The sequence below is a fragment of the Geotrypetes seraphini genome, chromosome 7, assembly GCF_902459505.1.
Source record: "Geotrypetes seraphini chromosome 7, aGeoSer1.1, whole genome shotgun sequence".
NCBI classification, from domain to species: Eukaryota; Metazoa; Chordata; class Amphibia; order Gymnophiona; family Dermophiidae; genus Geotrypetes; species Geotrypetes seraphini.
The window spans coordinates 81,240,708-81,256,807 of NC_047090.1; the positions used below are offsets into that span (position 1 = coordinate 81,240,708).

At 40.9% G+C, this 16,100-nt stretch overlaps 1 protein-coding gene across 9 annotated transcripts in view; it reads right to left on the reverse strand.

Annotated features, from left to right (window-relative positions):
* Positions 1–651: 651 nt before the first annotated feature.
* PRKD1 (protein kinase D1) overlaps positions 652–16,100 on the reverse strand; it is a 289,583-nt gene continuing 274,134 nt past the window's right edge. For 5 of the 9 annotated variants that reach the window (XM_033952189.1, XM_033952190.1, XM_033952188.1 and 2 more), the window contains 5 exons: positions 14,968–15,129; positions 13,728–13,826; positions 9,698–9,965; positions 7,018–7,103; positions 652–1,714 (listed from right to left, as the gene is read on the reverse strand). In XM_033952189.1, the coding sequence (XP_033808080.1) occupies positions 1,496–1,714; positions 7,018–7,103; positions 9,698–9,965; positions 13,728–13,826; positions 14,968–15,129 (834 nt within the window). In that variant the 3' untranslated portion in view covers positions 652–1,495. Of the gene's footprint in view, positions 1,715–7,017; positions 7,104–9,654; positions 9,966–13,727; positions 13,827–14,967; positions 15,130–16,100 lie in introns of those variants that run through there. The other 4 variants (XM_033952191.1, XM_033952193.1, XM_033952192.1 and 1 more) reach the window with 3 other exon arrangements.

Sequence of the window (16,100 nt, forward strand, 5' to 3'; positions counted from 1 at the left end):
TGAATCATATGGATTATTATATTGGTGAACATAAGAAGTGTTTTAACGCTTTGTATTATATTGTTTATATATTTTAATTTTTACATATCATTTTAATAAACTTTCCCTGTATCATCCAGAGACTATTGTTCTACTTTGTTGGGCGTGGCTGTCTCAGTTATAGTGTGGAACATAGGTTTTCCATTTGTTTTCAGTCTGTCTCAAATTGACTATTATAAATTAAGAACAGTGCCAGTATTCTAAGAGAGTGAACTGTAAATAGTTTGAGAAATAACTCTGCAATCAAGGTCAAATAAAGTTCTAGTTATCAATTGCTCCTTGGTCTCAGCTTGATTCCTTTGGCAAGAGATTAAGGACTGAGTGTGATGATCCTTCGGCCTACGCCAGTTCAAGAAACAAACTTTTCTTTTTGTAAGCCCTGGTCACAGGTACCTGACCTGAAGAGCTGGCCAGTGCTCTGAGACTGTGTGTGAGTGAGACCAGGGTTACATAAGGTTTACTGAACTTTCTGATGGGCTCATCTTTATCTTTCACCTTTTCTAAGCTCCTACTCCACTGTGCTGATCACAGTATTAACATACATCACTGCAATTAAACTAAATATTTCATTTTTTTTCTTTGAGCAAGTACCAAGTCAGTAAATATGTTGGATTTTAAAATTTTAATTTAAATTTCAGAAGTTACTTATCAAGCAAGTAGTCTGAAATATATTTGTATTAAGCATTTAAGGCAAAGTCATATGAAGATCATAGTCAAATACAATTATAAAGTTTTCAATTTATCAATTTTTCACATTTTTTATACCCTTTTATTTGACACAACTCTGCATAATGGAAAAAACTTCAATCTGTCTATTGTCTCAGAAGCTCAACAATACAACTGGCAAGAAGGTCAGCAGTGAAAGAAACAGGCCCAGCAGTAATATACAGAAATCCCAAGGACATTCTGCATGATATGTACAGAAAACAGCTCCTGCAACTTATCTGGAACCTTCTGCAGTGCTCCTAAAAGTAATGTCTGAGAGGTAGTGCTTTGTAACGCTTAGTCCTGGATTTTAGAGTAGTAAAGCCTTCTATAACCCAGCAAATGACAATTTCAGAACAAAATAGTGCTGCACAGCTCAATGCTGTTTTTATGAGTCAGGCACCTGGAACAGCCATGAAACCATTGCTGTACAGTGTGTATTTGTTATATATAGAGATATATAAAATTTATTTTATAATTCTGAAAGTTTTTCCCTAGAAGTTAAACTATAAAGTACTAGGACAGGTGGATACCTATTTAGATTTGTTTATTTCCAGATGCTGAGATTATAGTTCTGTGATGGGTTTCAGCTGTCACATGGTCAATTTGCTAGCTGATCTGCACGCATACTTGGTAAATTGGGAGGAAGCCTGTTGTAATTGACATTCTCTACCCTGTGCTGCATTAGAATTCCAATTAGGGTCTGATATGCATCCCATGCACATTTTCACATACATAAGGGGAGCAAGGTTTAGAGAATGCTGATGCGCTCACTAAGGGCTTTCATGTCTGCTTCCTTAGGCTTGCTGGTTTCCTGGCACTTCATGGGTGATTCAGTAAGATGTAATGGGTTCTGCAAACTGCTTTCTCCTCCGTACTGCTCCCATCGAGAATCATCACTCTCATGTGTGATGTAACGCTCTCCAAGTTTATGTTCAAGCTCTCGGAGGTCTAGCCATGTCTGGTAGTCCTGAACAAAGAAATTGTGCACTGAATAAATAAGTTTAAAAACAAATTAAATATATTAAGCTGGCATACCAAAGTGAACGCCAAAGTCAGACCCTATTCTGTATTCTGTTCAATCAGGACTGAGTTACATTAATTTGCATATCTGAGAAGGAAATAATTGTAATTTGTTAGAAGGGTCTCCTACAACCCAGGGCTCCTTTTACAAAGCCGCGCTAGCGGGTTTAACACGCGTGACTTTTCATCACGCGCTAACCCCTGTGCTGGCCGAAAAACTACCACCTACTCAAGAGGAGGTGGTAGCGGCTAGTGTGACCGGCGGTTTAGCGTGCGCTATTACGCTTTGTAAAATGAGCCCCCTGTTAAATTTTATGGAAACAGAGGCAAATTTCAAACCACAATACATTCAGAGCTGCAAATTTTCAAAGCAAACATTTAAAAAAAAAACTTTCTCCTTTGAAAATTGCCTGAGAAAAACGTTTTCACATACTCGACATCCATTTTAAGCAGGGTTTTTTTTTTTTTACTAGTGGGTAGCTAACAGGCTATTGAGTGGCCTGAGAACCAGGGGAACCAGGTTTGATTCTCTCTGGAGTTCCTTGTAACTCAGGGCAAGCCACCTAAGCTGCCTTTGCTCCAGGTACAAAATCAGTACCTGTATATAATATGTAAACTGATTTGATTGTAACCACAGAAAAGTGGTATATCAAATCCCATCCCCTTTCCCTTTTTGAAAATACCAAAGTATGTGTGTTGGTAGAGTTTCTACCACAACCTCTATCCTGGAAATGCCTCATATAAGGTGGGCAATTTTCTGACAGCTGATTAACATGTTTAAAATACTTTCTAAAATTTCATTTACTACAGAAGTCACTTTAAAACCTGCCCTCATCATATCTCATCTAATGAGGCCAAGCTAGTTATGGAAAAATCTCCTGGACTGCATGTTTCTCAAATCTTTTTTTTTTTAGTTCAAAAGTTTTATTGAAATTTTGGGGATATAAACAACGGTCAAAATTTACAAATACAGTGAAAGTACAAATCACTGGATATCAATACAGCGTAGTCAACAAAAACATGTACATTCCACTATGCTATTAGCCACCAAACCAAAGCATTGCCTAAGAAAAAGGCTAAAGGTTAAATGAAGTATAGAGAAAGGAGGAGGAAAGAAAAAGGAAGGTATAGAAAGAGGATAAAAAAGAAATGAGGTCTAAGTGCCGAAAAACGGGCCGCTGAGCTGATGGCCGCTGGAGCCATCAGTTCAGCGGCCCGGCAACCTAACCATCGCAGCAGGAGAGATGCCTCATCTCCCCTACCGCGATGCCATCAATCTTCTACCGCGGCAGTTCGGGTAGAGGAGTGATGGCATCGCGGTAGGGGAGATGAGGCATCTCTCCTGCCGCGATGCATCACTCCCCCCCCACACACACACAACATCGGGGCAAGAGGGAGCTCAAGCCCTCTTGCCCCAGCCAACCACGGCACCCACGACACGATCGGAGCAAGAGGGAGGGAGGGGGGTTTGCATCGAGGGCAGGAGGGCCTGGGATCCCTCCTGCCCGTAATGTAGTGCGGGGTGGGGGTAGGGGGTCGCCGTGGTCAGGAGGGTTTTGGCTCCCTCCTGGCCTGATGTTGTCGGGGGGGGGGGGGGCAGGATCGGCTGGGCCATGAGGGTTTGGGCTCCCTTCTGGCCCGATATTGTTGGGGAGTTGGGGAGTCGGCGGGGCAAGAGGGCTTGGGCTCCCTCTTGCCCCAATCGTGTCGAGGAGTCGAGGGGGCAAGAGGGCTTGAGCTCCCTCTTGCCCCGATCATGTCGGGGGTGCCGCGGTTGGCTGAGGCAAGAGGGCTTGGGCTCCCTCTTGCCCCGATCATATTGGGGAGTCAGGGGGGCAAAAGGGCTTGAGCTCCCTCTTGCCCCGATCGTGTCGGGGGTGCCGCGGTTGGCTGGGGCAAGAGGGCTTGGGCTCCCTCTTGCCCCAATCATGTCGGGGAGTCGGGGGGGGGCAAGAGGGCTTGAGGTCCCTCTTGCCCCGATTGTGTCGGGGGTGCCGCGGTTGGCTGGGGCAAGAGGGCTTGGGCTCCCTCTTGCCCCGATCGTGTCGGGGAGTCGGGGGACAAGAGGGCTTGAGCTCCCTCTTGCCCCGATGTTGTCTGGAAGGGGGGGGGGTCGCGGTTTGACATGGCAGGAGGGCTTGGGCACCCTCCTGCCTGGATCGTTGGGGGGGGGGGTGATTCTGTAACCGGTGTTGTTTTTGACAGGCACCGGTTACAGAATCCAGCTTTTAGGCGAAGGACTAGCTCCTCCTTCGCCTAAAAGCCCTTCTGTTGGACGTTTGTGGCCTAAGCGTGTTTTTGTTTCATTATGGCTAAAAAGTGTAGACGTGCTGTGGGGGTACTTGTAGACGTAGTGGAGATTGGGCGTTTAGGCAGAGGAAGGCCATAATCAAAACATGGACGTTTGTTTTGGTTATGGACACTTTCCCTGCTTCTGGGTTGAACTTTTAGGGACTTAGGCCAAAAGGGGACTTAGACGCTTTTTTTGATTATGCCCCTCCATGGATATAAGAGTAGGTAAAGAAGAGCAAGGATCTCGGAAGAAAAGAATAATGTCATCAGTATCCGCAGCAAGTTTGAGTTGTCTAGCAGTGGATGTGATGCCTTGAACTGTGGGATTTTGACGAATAGAGGCAAGAAGAGGTTCTAAAGCTAAATTAAATAAAAAGGTGAAAGAAGGCAACCTTGTCAGGATCCTCTTTGAAGAGAAATTTTATTGGAAAGAGAGTTGTTAATCAGGATACGTGAGGGCCAGTATAGCGTTTTAATCCAGTTGATAAGTATGGTCCGAAATTAAACCATTGAAGGACTCTTAACAAGAAGGGCCATTCAACTCGATCAAAAGCCTTTTCTACATCTATGGCCAGACCCACCACTGGATCCTGAAGCAATTTGACATGCACATTAATATGATGAAAAAGATGTATGTTGTCTTCAATGTATCGGTTTTTGATGAAACCAACTTGATCTTTATGTATAAGAGAGGAGATTACTTTGTTGAGTCTCAGGGACAGAATTTTGACCAGAATCTTATAATCCAAATTTAGGAGGGAGACAGGTCTGTAATTTTTAACTTGGGTGGGGACTCTGGTTTGGGAAAAACTATAATGGTGGCATCAGCAAAGTTAAATTGTTTATCAGGAGATTTATGTATGAAATTGAAGTAATTGAGAGCATATGGGGAGCTAAGAGGTCATGGAATTTTTTTAAAGAATTCATTAGTGAACCCATCAGGTCCAGGTGCCTTGTTGTTGGCCAAGGAGGAAATGGCCAACGATATTTCTGAAGCAGAGATAGGGGTATCCAGCTCGGATTTGGTGGAATCATTCAATAAAGGATGTTCTATTTTGGCAAGGAAAGAATCAATGGCTCAAATTTTGATTAGTTTTCCTTACCTTAAAAAGGCAAAATCCAAAAAGATATGCAGCGAGGGGGGTTTAAAGAAGATGTGGAGGGGCAGTTTTGAAAGGATATTCAAGTCAGAATTGAGATGTCCATCTCACAGGTATTTTCCAATAGGAAATATGCCAGGATTTACTGTTTGAAAATATGTGAGATGGATGTTCATGCTGTACATCCTCAACAAACAAATAATACCAACTGTAACATCCAATATGTGAACAGCAAAAAAGCAGGGACTTGGACATCTCTCTGGCAGCATTCTTAAAAGAATTGCTGCACAGACCTCCCTGTAGAGCAGAAGGCAACTTAGTGGTTAATACAGTAAACTTTAAATCAAGAGACCCAGGTTCAAATCCTTAAAACAGAAAATTACATACTGTACCTGAATGTATATTTAATATATTTCAGTACAGTATATATTTTTCTGTTTCTGGAGGGCTCACAATAAAAATAAAAAGTGCTGTAGTGGGATTTGAACCTGAGTCCCTTGGTTTAAAGTCCATTGCACTAACTACTAGATTACACCTCAGGCTTGCTTTTTGCTTTTCTACGTGCCCATAATACCTAAAGCTGTCATAGAGTTCCCTTTTCAGTTTTGTTTTCAAGGAAGAAGGAAAGGGACATCAACAATTGGGAGATTAAGGAGGTGTCATACTAGGGTGGTCCAGCAAAAATTAATTTACACATTTTGTTTGTCCACATGGTTAATTTTATTTATTTATTTAAAAATGAAAAACATAAAATTTTACTTAATACAAAGTTTAGGGTTTGCCCCACCTTACTGTTTTTTTTTTAACTACTGCTAAGCTTAACAGTATATCGTAATTCTCAGGCACTTGACAAATAAACAATGGTCTATGACATAAGGACCACCTTTAATGCAGAAAGAAGCTTATTTTGGTGATTGGTCACCAGCCAAAGAACAAATTGCTTCTGTTCTTCATCTTTTGTCAAAGTATCATTGTATTTTTCAATGAGGCTTATCCCTTGTTCTGCTGCATCATTAACAGTCAGTTTGGATGCCTGATTCAAAATTTCCTTGAAAACTGGATCATCAGTCTATTCTGTCAGATGTTTCACGCAGATGTGCAGAGGCCCTCCAGATGGGTCCTGAGACACCAGTAGGGGGTGCCAGCAGGGAAGAGGGCCGGAGAGAAGGAGAGGCACTGGCGCCAGCTGATTGCCTACAGCAGTGTTTCTCAACTACTTCAAGCTAAGTACCCCCTAAGTCTAACAAAAATCAACTGAGTACCACTACCACAGACCTCCCTAGGCCCACCCAAGCTCTGCCCCAGATCCTATCCCCTTTACTAATTGTAATGCAATTTTTCCCCATTCATTTTTCATATACACACCAGATATAAATTTTCAAAACTGATACATTTCAATCACTATATTGAAAATAAAATCAGTTTAGCTACCGGTAATCCTCTACAGGCTGCTGTAATTAACTTTAAAGGTGAGACTGGTGGGAAGCCGGAGGATGCTAGAAAAAAGGGGAAAACATGAGAGGACTGGCTCCTCCGTTGCCTAAAAGCTCTTGTGTTGGGCGTTTGGGACTTAGGCTTTTTTTCACTGATTATATGTGGTAAGTGTAGACATTGTGGTGGTCTGGGGGTTTAAACAGCTGAATGTAGAGGCAGTCCATTATTTAAAAAACCTCCTTTTGAATGTTTTTTTTGAGAATGGACATTTTCCCTGCTTCTACTTTCAGCGTTTAGGGCCTAGGCCAAAAGGGGACTTAGAGGTTTTTTTTTATATTATGCCCCTCCATGTCAGTGTGTTAATACTCTTTCCAATCAAAGTAAAAACAAAACACATTATTATTGGATGTTGAAGACGCATTACCTGTAACCATGGATGACTTAGCGTCTTATCCACGCTGTAACGTTTTCTCATTTTTACTTGCAATAAATTATTTATGAGATCAATAGCTAGAAAACAAAACAGATATATTATAAATTGTCATTAAGAAATAGTGAAACTTATCACTGAAGACCAGTTTGGCCTTTGCATATCATTTCTTCTAGTCTTATATTTAAGAATAACATTATCTCAACATAGTAAGAATTATTTGGATAATTCTAGCATCTTTTATCAGAACCAAACAAAAATTTGAACACATGAATCACCTACTTTACTCATACCTAATACATTATACACATCCACACACACTTCTTAAGAAGTAGGAATAAGATATAGAAGGAGATATAGAAGATATAGAAGGAGAGGTGGGTAAGAGGAAATTTCCTTTGAACATACCCGGTGGTGAAAGCTACATTTCGTTCTCCAGCCTGGTACCATTTTTTCACAAGCACCGCTCAGCCTAAGTAGCCTAATGCCTTCAGATATACCCCCTTAGAACAGTGTTTCTCAACTTGGTCCTGGATATCCCCTTGCCAGTCAGGTTTTCAGGATATCCACAATGAATGTGCGTAAACTCTATTATATGCAAATTGATTTCATGCATACTTATTGTGGATATTCCAAAAACCTGACTGGCAAGGGGGGTACACCAGGACCAAGTTGAGAAACACAGCCTTAAAGTACAAGGAAAAGCCTGGAAGCAATTCTATTTTGCGGTGCTACAAAATACTGCCAACCTGTCCTTGCATCTTTAAATGAGTGTGTATGATGGGATACTGTTACTCAGACAGAAAGGGTACTTGACAGAAAACATCCATATTCTTCCTAATTCACTTCCAGCTTTGTTTTTCCTGCGTTTGTCTCATGCTGTCTTGAATTCCAATACCATTTTGCCTCAGCCACCTCTATTTTATTTATTTATTTAATTAATTAATTTTCTGTCCCGTTGTCCCCCAAAGAGCTCAGAACGGGTTACAGGTTAAGCATACATAATTTCAGTACAAGTTTTATCCTAACCTGACACATAATATACAGTTTACCGGTTACAATTTGCCATAGTTATCCTTACTCTACTGGGAGATTGTTACATACAGTGAAGGAGTGTTTCCTTATACCAGTCCTGAGACTACTCCCACCCTGCCTCATATCCTAACCCATTAAAACATCTACCCCCCAAACCCAAGATCAAACAAAAGGTTCCTTAAATTTGCAGTCCACTTTACATCTGATCAAGCTATCTTGAACTGAAATTAAATTACGGTACTCTAGTAAAGAACAGCCACAGCAGGTTTTTCAGAGCAGGTTTCCCCAAAAATCCTACAACATCTAGTGAAATTTCATTTAGATCCTGGACTGAATATATTATGTGCACAGTAACTCAAACCTGCAATACAATCATAGATGGTAGGCTGTAAGTTAGAAAGTTAACTGTGACCATGGCAATAAGAGGATTTGTAATTGATGAGAAGAATGGTTTTTTTAAATGGATCGATGATCTTTTTAAAGCAGCTCCAGAAAGCAAGAGAAAGACACAGAAAGGAAGGTCTTAGAAAAGCTGCCGGTAAGCCACTTGAGGCCGGATTCTATTAACAGCGCTTACATTGTAGGCACCATTTATAGAATCACGCCTAGCAAACCTAGGCATTGCTAGGCACCACTCCATTAGGCCAGCTTTCAACTTACCCAATTTGGCAGCGCCCATTTTGGACATCTAATTCAACCACGCCTGCTCTCCACCCATCACCATGCCTATTGCTTGAGACAGGCATCAATAAGCGTGGGAGGGCACTTCTACTTAGGCATGTTCAACTGCCACGCTGATAAAGCCAATTATAAAATAAAAGTAAGATGCGACTAACTAGCAGCCTAATGTAGGTGCCTTTTAGAGGATATGGCCCTTGTTGTTTAAGCCTGGAGGCCACTGATGCTATCAAGGAGGAAAAGTTCTGTTTTGAGCTAGGAGCTCAGTTTAGCTAAGCCATGTGATGACTTTATCACCCCTAACACATGTCAATTTATAGAATACATACATTTACTTATGTAAGTGTACCCATGAAAGTGCCAGTGGGTCGCCAGTGGGTCCCAGGTGCACTAATTTAGGTGGTGGTAGGTATCATATCGCTGCCTAACTTAATTGGCTTAATTGATTTTAATTGGCGCAGGAATTGACCACATCATTTAAAATCAATTATTTTCTCTGTTTTTTTTTTTTTTTTCCAGTTCAAAAGCTTTATTGGGTTTATTAAGAAAATAAAAAGCATACAACAAGATCAATGGATGCATAATACAGTTGTAGATGACATACAAAATGGAGATGCCTCCAGCAGCAGCGCCGTTCTTCTGACTACGGAGGCGCCTAAGGTCACAGAAGGCATGGTTAGTGCCAGAAGTGACCTTAGATACCCTTAGGCGCCTCCATAACAGAACACTGATACAGAGCCCTATGATCCAAGCAGCTTCAAGAAAGGAGATGTTGAAGCCAGCTGCAGGAACATCAACACCAAGACAGCCTTTGGGATCTGGCAGTTTTGACCCAGGCCTTATTGATTTTAGGATCAGCTTTGCTCTACTATTTATTTTTCTAGTCATAAGCAGTGGAATATCAATTGGAATAGGTACATTATAGACATCCCAAAATCAGCCTCATAGAATCAACAATAACCCTCATGGGAGATCTCCTTCCATGGGTTGGGTGGATACATGAATGCAGCATTCTGGATCTGATCATGAATGTCTTCATCCTCATTGAAGGGGAAAGTACCGCTGAGGCTCACGTAGATAATGACACCCACAGACCACATGTCTAGGGATCGGTTGTAGCCTTTATTTCGTAGCACTTCAGGAGCCAGGTATGCTGGTGTGCCCACAACAGACCGCCGGAAAGATTTTTCACCAATGATCCGGGCAAAGCCAAAGTCACAGAGTTTCACCTGCATAGAATAAAATTTCCAACAGATGACACCTAGCTGCAAAACTCTTTTTTAAAATATATTAATTGGCTTAGAAAACAGCAACTTTAAATGCTAAACTATACTCTATAAAACAGCTTTATATGAAACTCTAACAGAAACTTTAACTCTAAACTATTACATAAACTATATATTTATAGTTTATGACACCTATACCCACAGCCATACTGGGTCAGTGATCCATCTGGTCCAGTATCCAGTTTCCACAATGGCCAATCCAGGTCATAAGTACCTGGTAAAAACACAAATAGTAGCACCATTCTATGCTACCAATCCCAGGGCAAGCATTGGCTTCCCCCATGTTTGTCTCAGTAGCAGACTATGGACTTTTCCTCCAGGAAACTATCCAAACCTTTTTTAAACCCATCTACGTTAACTGCTGTTACCACATCCTCTGGCAGCGTGTTCCAGAGTTTAACTTTACAGTACTCCCCCGATTTTCGCAGGGGTTTCGTTCCAGGAACCCCCGCGAATATTGAAAAACTGCAAATATGGTTTTTCACCTGGGGAGGAAGGAGAGGGCAGCTGGAGCACCAGCGAATGAAGGAAATCACTCGCGCTATGCTACGACCGTCTCTTCCTGCACTAAAGTCAGGCTTCACCAATCAGGAGCTGCTTTGACACACAGCTCCTGTTTGGTGAAGCCCGACTTTAGCACAGGAAGTCCCAGTCAGAGAATACCACAAATGACTGGGACCGCGAACTGCGAATGACTGGGGGAACACTGTATTCCTTTTTGATGTCTACTTAACCTCATTAAGAAATACTTCAGGTCCAGCATGCATCATGCTTTTTTGCAATCATTCTAGTTTTTAAGAAAACAGAATATTTTTGACAGTGAAACAGAGAAAAAAAGTTTAATAGGAATGATCTCACTGTAGTTTTCTAAAATCAAAACAACCCTCAGAATCACTGAAAAAAGTAGAAGTTTTTTCTTGAGCTGCAAGTTAGGATCCTGCAACTGGGAGGTTGCTTTATTCTTAAACTTCTGTGCATACAGTATATCCAATTATCAGTCAACCTGTGCATTGTATTTTCTTTGATCTATTTAAAGCTAATAATGTTTTGATGGAAAAATCTTTATAAACCTAGATTTTGCTGGTTATGTTTATAGCTATATATTGCTACTTTTCTGGACTTTTTTCCTTTGTTTTAAGATTTTTACTTTACCTCTCAGCTAGTGATTTCAATCCTGCATTCACCATGCATGTGAAGTGAAGTGCCCAAGGTTTGTCATGATCTCCTACAGGCATTCCAAAATATGACTTGTAGGCATTGCACATCTTAGCAGATGCTTCTATGGAGTACTTTTTTAATTTTATTATTTTATTTATTTATTTAGCCCGTCCTACCAAAGGAGCCCAGAACGGGTTACAAGAGTACATTCATAGTATGTGTAGGACAAACTTTGGTGATCTCATGTCTGGACTGTAGGGAGCATGAGGTAATACCTCCCAGCCATATTCGTGTAGCTTTTCAATGACATTCCCTATGTGTGGACGAGCATTGTCGTGAAGAAAGATTGGCTCAGCCAAGAGCAACTGAGGTCAGGTTTTGTGCATTTTTCTGCCCATTTTTTGCAAAAAATCGTGATAATACACTGCTGTGACACTTCTTCCACATGGAACTTTGTCTGTGATGATGATGCCTTCATGATCATAAGCAAAAATCATCATTTGTTTGACTTTTGATTGAGCTCGTCAAAATTTTTTTGGTCCTGGGGAAGATGGAGCTCTCCACTCGTCATTGAAAAACTATACGAATACGGCTGAGAGGTGTTACCTCATGCTCCCTACAGTCCATACATGAGTCCACCAGACTTTGACCTTCTTCAAAAGTTGAAACCACCTATGCATGGACATCGTTTTACATCTCTAGAAGAGCTTTCTTCCGCCAGTATCCAAGCCATTTGGCAACTGAACTAAAACAGTGTCTTGGATGGAATAAAGAAGCTTCCCAGACATTGGGACTTGGTCATTGCAAAGCAGGATACTTGGAAAAAAAATGAAACATGTAAATTTAAAAAAATAGTGTGCATTATTTATGAAATGACCCTCGTACTATTACTTTTTCCAGGAATCAGAATTTGTTTGATTCTTTATGTAAAGCAGATATTTGGACTAAGAATGATGTAAGAAGAATGGGTCATTATGCATATGGGAAATATGCAGCTTGTAATATTATGCTAGAAGGAACTGAGGTACAGATCCCTGGCAGAAAGAAGATTGTATTACAGAATTATACTACTTGTGATACTGCAGGAGTAGTATATGTGCTTATCTGCCCATGTGGGTTGGCTTATATTAGATATACAACAAGGAAGTTAAAAATAAGGCTTTCTGAACATTGTTCCAATATAACCAACAAAAAAGAAATAGATGTTCTCACACGACACTGTATCACTGAAAAATATGAGTTTGATTCCTTTCAATGCAGTGTATTGGAACACATTGCTGTGACAGAACGTAGAGGTGATGTCAGGCGTATCCTTCATCAGCACGAACAGTGGATTTTTTTATTTTAACATCCTTTGGCCTCAGGGCTTTAATCAACAAATTGAATGGAGCGCGTTTTTGGGATAAGTGTGATTGGCTCTTTCAATGCACATGTTAGATGACGTAGATGTACCCGGAAGTCGGCATCCATTTCCTGCTATAAAATTGAAGCACATCTTATGCCGTTAGTGCACGGCTTTAAGGAGAGCTTCGGTTGAATAACATCCCTGAGGCAGCCAGTTAAGGCTCTTGTTGGTTAGCTGTGGAAGAGCGTGGATGGAACAACTAGCTCTGTTGAGCGGTATGCTGAGATACCATCTTGTTTCCACATCACACAGCTAAGTACTTCTCCCTTTTTCCCTGTGCACAGTGGTGGGCTGTAGCCCGATTTGAGAGTAACTCAATGAATGTGGAGTGTTTTGTGCCGATGAAGAAATAATAAATAACAGCTTATTTCTTCATCCATGCTCTTCCACAGCTAACCAACAGCAGCCTTAACTGGCTGCCTCAGGGATGTTATTCAACCGAAGCTCTCCATAAAGCCGTGCACTAACGGCATAAGATGTGCCTCAATTTTATAGCAGGAAATGGATGCCGACTTCCGGGTTACATCTACGTCATCTAACATTTGCGTTGAAAGAGCCAATCACACTTATCCCAAAAAAGCGCTCCATTCAATTTGTTGATTAAGGCCCTGAGGCCAAAGGATGTTAAAATAAAAAAATCCACTGTTCGTGCTGATGAAGGATTCGCCTGACATCACCTCTACGTTCTGTCACAGCAATGTATTCCAATACACTGCATTGAAAGGAATCAAACTCATGTTTTTCAGTGACACAGTGTCATGTGAGAACATCTATTTCTTTTTTTGTTGGCTATATTGGAACAATGTTCAGAAAGCCTTATTTTTAACTTCCTTGTTGTATATCTAATATAAGCCAACCCACATGGGCAGATAAGCACATACTACTCCTGCAGTATCACAAGTAGTATAATTCTAAATTAAACATACAGCTAATCTGTAGAATGGCTGAATATCATTGGAACATGCATAATCTTAAATTGCTGTCCATGTTGTGCCTTCTTTCTGCCCCTTCACTATTTGGTTAGTGCTAGGGCAGTGAGATGTATTCTTACCTCTTGCAAAATTCATATTGTTTTAGAATATCCACGGATAAGGAAGGCATATGTTTACCACTTACTTGAAAAATAACCCATATCTACTTACCTGGGGAAATGGATCAGCTGATGCCAGTAAGACATTTTCTGGTTTCAGGTCACAGTGAACTATGTTTTTAAAGTGAAGATGTCTCAATGCAACAAGAATCTACAAAACAAAGGAGTCCTAAATTTTATTAAAATGTAATCACAAATTCCCCATTACACATTTCAAAGTTGTTTCCAGAATAACAGGGCAAAATCAACATGAATTTAGTAAAGGGAAGTTTTGCCTTACCAATCTGTGAGATTTGGTTTTTTTTTTAAGGTATTCATTAACATGTAGACAAGTATGTATCTATGAGCATAATGTAGCAGGATTTTCAGAAGCTGGAAAAGTGCCCTGACAAGAGACATCAGAAAATTAAACTGTCATGGGATAAGAGATCATTTTCTTTTGTGGACTATTAGCTGGCTATAAGATAGGAATCAGTACGTTGGACTATACTGTCGTTTCTTACAATGGAGAAGGATGAATTAGTGGAGTGTCCTGGGATCTGTACCGGGACTGGTGCTTTTTTAATAGTGTATTTATAAATAATCTGGAAAAGGGAGGAATAAGTGAAGTGATAAATTTGCTAATGACAGAAAGTTATTCAAAGTACTTAAGTTGTTTGCAAAGAACTGGAGGAGGACTTTATGAGGCTGGAGGATTGTGTCCAAGAGACTAGCACTTGGTCAGCACACTCTCTCCTTTTCACTCTTCATACCGCTCCATTCTCCTTTGTTAATTTATTTTTACAATTATGTCACAAACGAGCTTAACACACTTTTGGCCTGAATATTCAAAGTGAGATATGCATTTTACAGCAGGTGGCAAACAAACCAAAACTGCAGATGTGTACAACGATGTAGGCAAATTTTATTGTGACAAGCAAACTATATATTAAAACCTTTTTACCAAACGGGGGACCCAACACGGTCCGTGTTTCGGACAACCTTCATCAGGGGTCCATGGTAGATAAAGGAAAAAACATATGTCACAACAAATATTGAAAAAGATAATATAAAACCAAACAGATGATGTGTCACGCCGAGAGTCTCTACAAATAGTAAAAATCGCTAGGGTTTTTTTTTACTGCAGACGAGGTTGGACCTCCCTTCTTTTGGTTCTGTTGCTCACAGCAGGTGGCAAATGCATAACTCATCTCTCTACATATTTTCAGTTGATAAAATATAGCTATTTAAAAGGCTAAATTGCTGGGTCTTATCAAAATGGAAAAGGATCCAGGTTTGGAGAAGACTCTTACCTGGGTAACTAGAAACTTTGTAATGCGCTCAGGCAGCCGGCCCTTTTCACTTGACAAGATCATCTCCAACATATCTCCATGGAGCTTCTCCATAACAACAAATACCCGTTCGGCAGTCTCAAACATGCACTCCAGATTCACCACACCACAGTGATGGAGGTTCTAGTAGAGGGAGCAAAGCAAACAAATCCAACAGTCCACTGACAACCCACATCTTCATTTTCCACAAGCAATTTTTCTTCTGCTTCAGGATTATGAATGAGCAGAATTTAATAAATGTGTGAAACTGCAGCCTGTGCGGAGCTGCTTTGTGAAATCTAACCTCCTTTATGGATTTGGTCTCCTTTTAACACACACTTTTCCCATGCAGAGGACATGTATCCTGCAGTGATGGTCCTACCCTCTCTCTATTGCTGGCATGCTGAGCTTTGTATTGTGTCTTTGTATGATTAAGCAAACAGGTTCTCTAATACACTTGAGTGAAAGGTCACAGAGCAGCCACATAGGCAACCAGTGGTCTTTGCACTGAAACTTTTACTAGTGGTACTTATGTGCCTGTTATAACCTTTTAGATTAGAATTAAGGATTCAGTTGTTTAATATTCCAAAAGTGGTGGTACTCCAAAGTAACATGGATCACTGTCCAGGAGTGGCAGTTAGCTTATTTATTTAAATGCTGGCCACTGTGTTTAAATACATTTAATCAGTGTTACAATACATATTGTACAGTGACATTGGGAAGCCCCTGTCACGAGGAAAAACTCTGCTCTAAAAACCTCCATCCCTAAAGCTAAGCCAGTTCGGCAGCCAGAGAATAGGGTTTTAGGCAGAGTAAAACAAGCAGGGTTAAAACTAGAGAGACATCCACCAGGAAACCCAGCAGGGAGAGCTTCCAAACCACAGTCTAACTGCCATTATTCCTTTTCCAAGAGCAGAGAAGTTTCACTGCAAAACAGAGAATCAACCCAGAAGGGGGCAGGGCTACACTGGGGAAACTGCAAGCACTTAAGCCTTCAGAGGTGAAGCAGAAGGGAAATAAATTAACCCCAGCTGAGGCTGGAAGAGAGATTCAAGCCCAGCCCACAGCTCCACGCTGGATATTCCATACAGAGAGGCAGCTCTTTGCCACCCAGA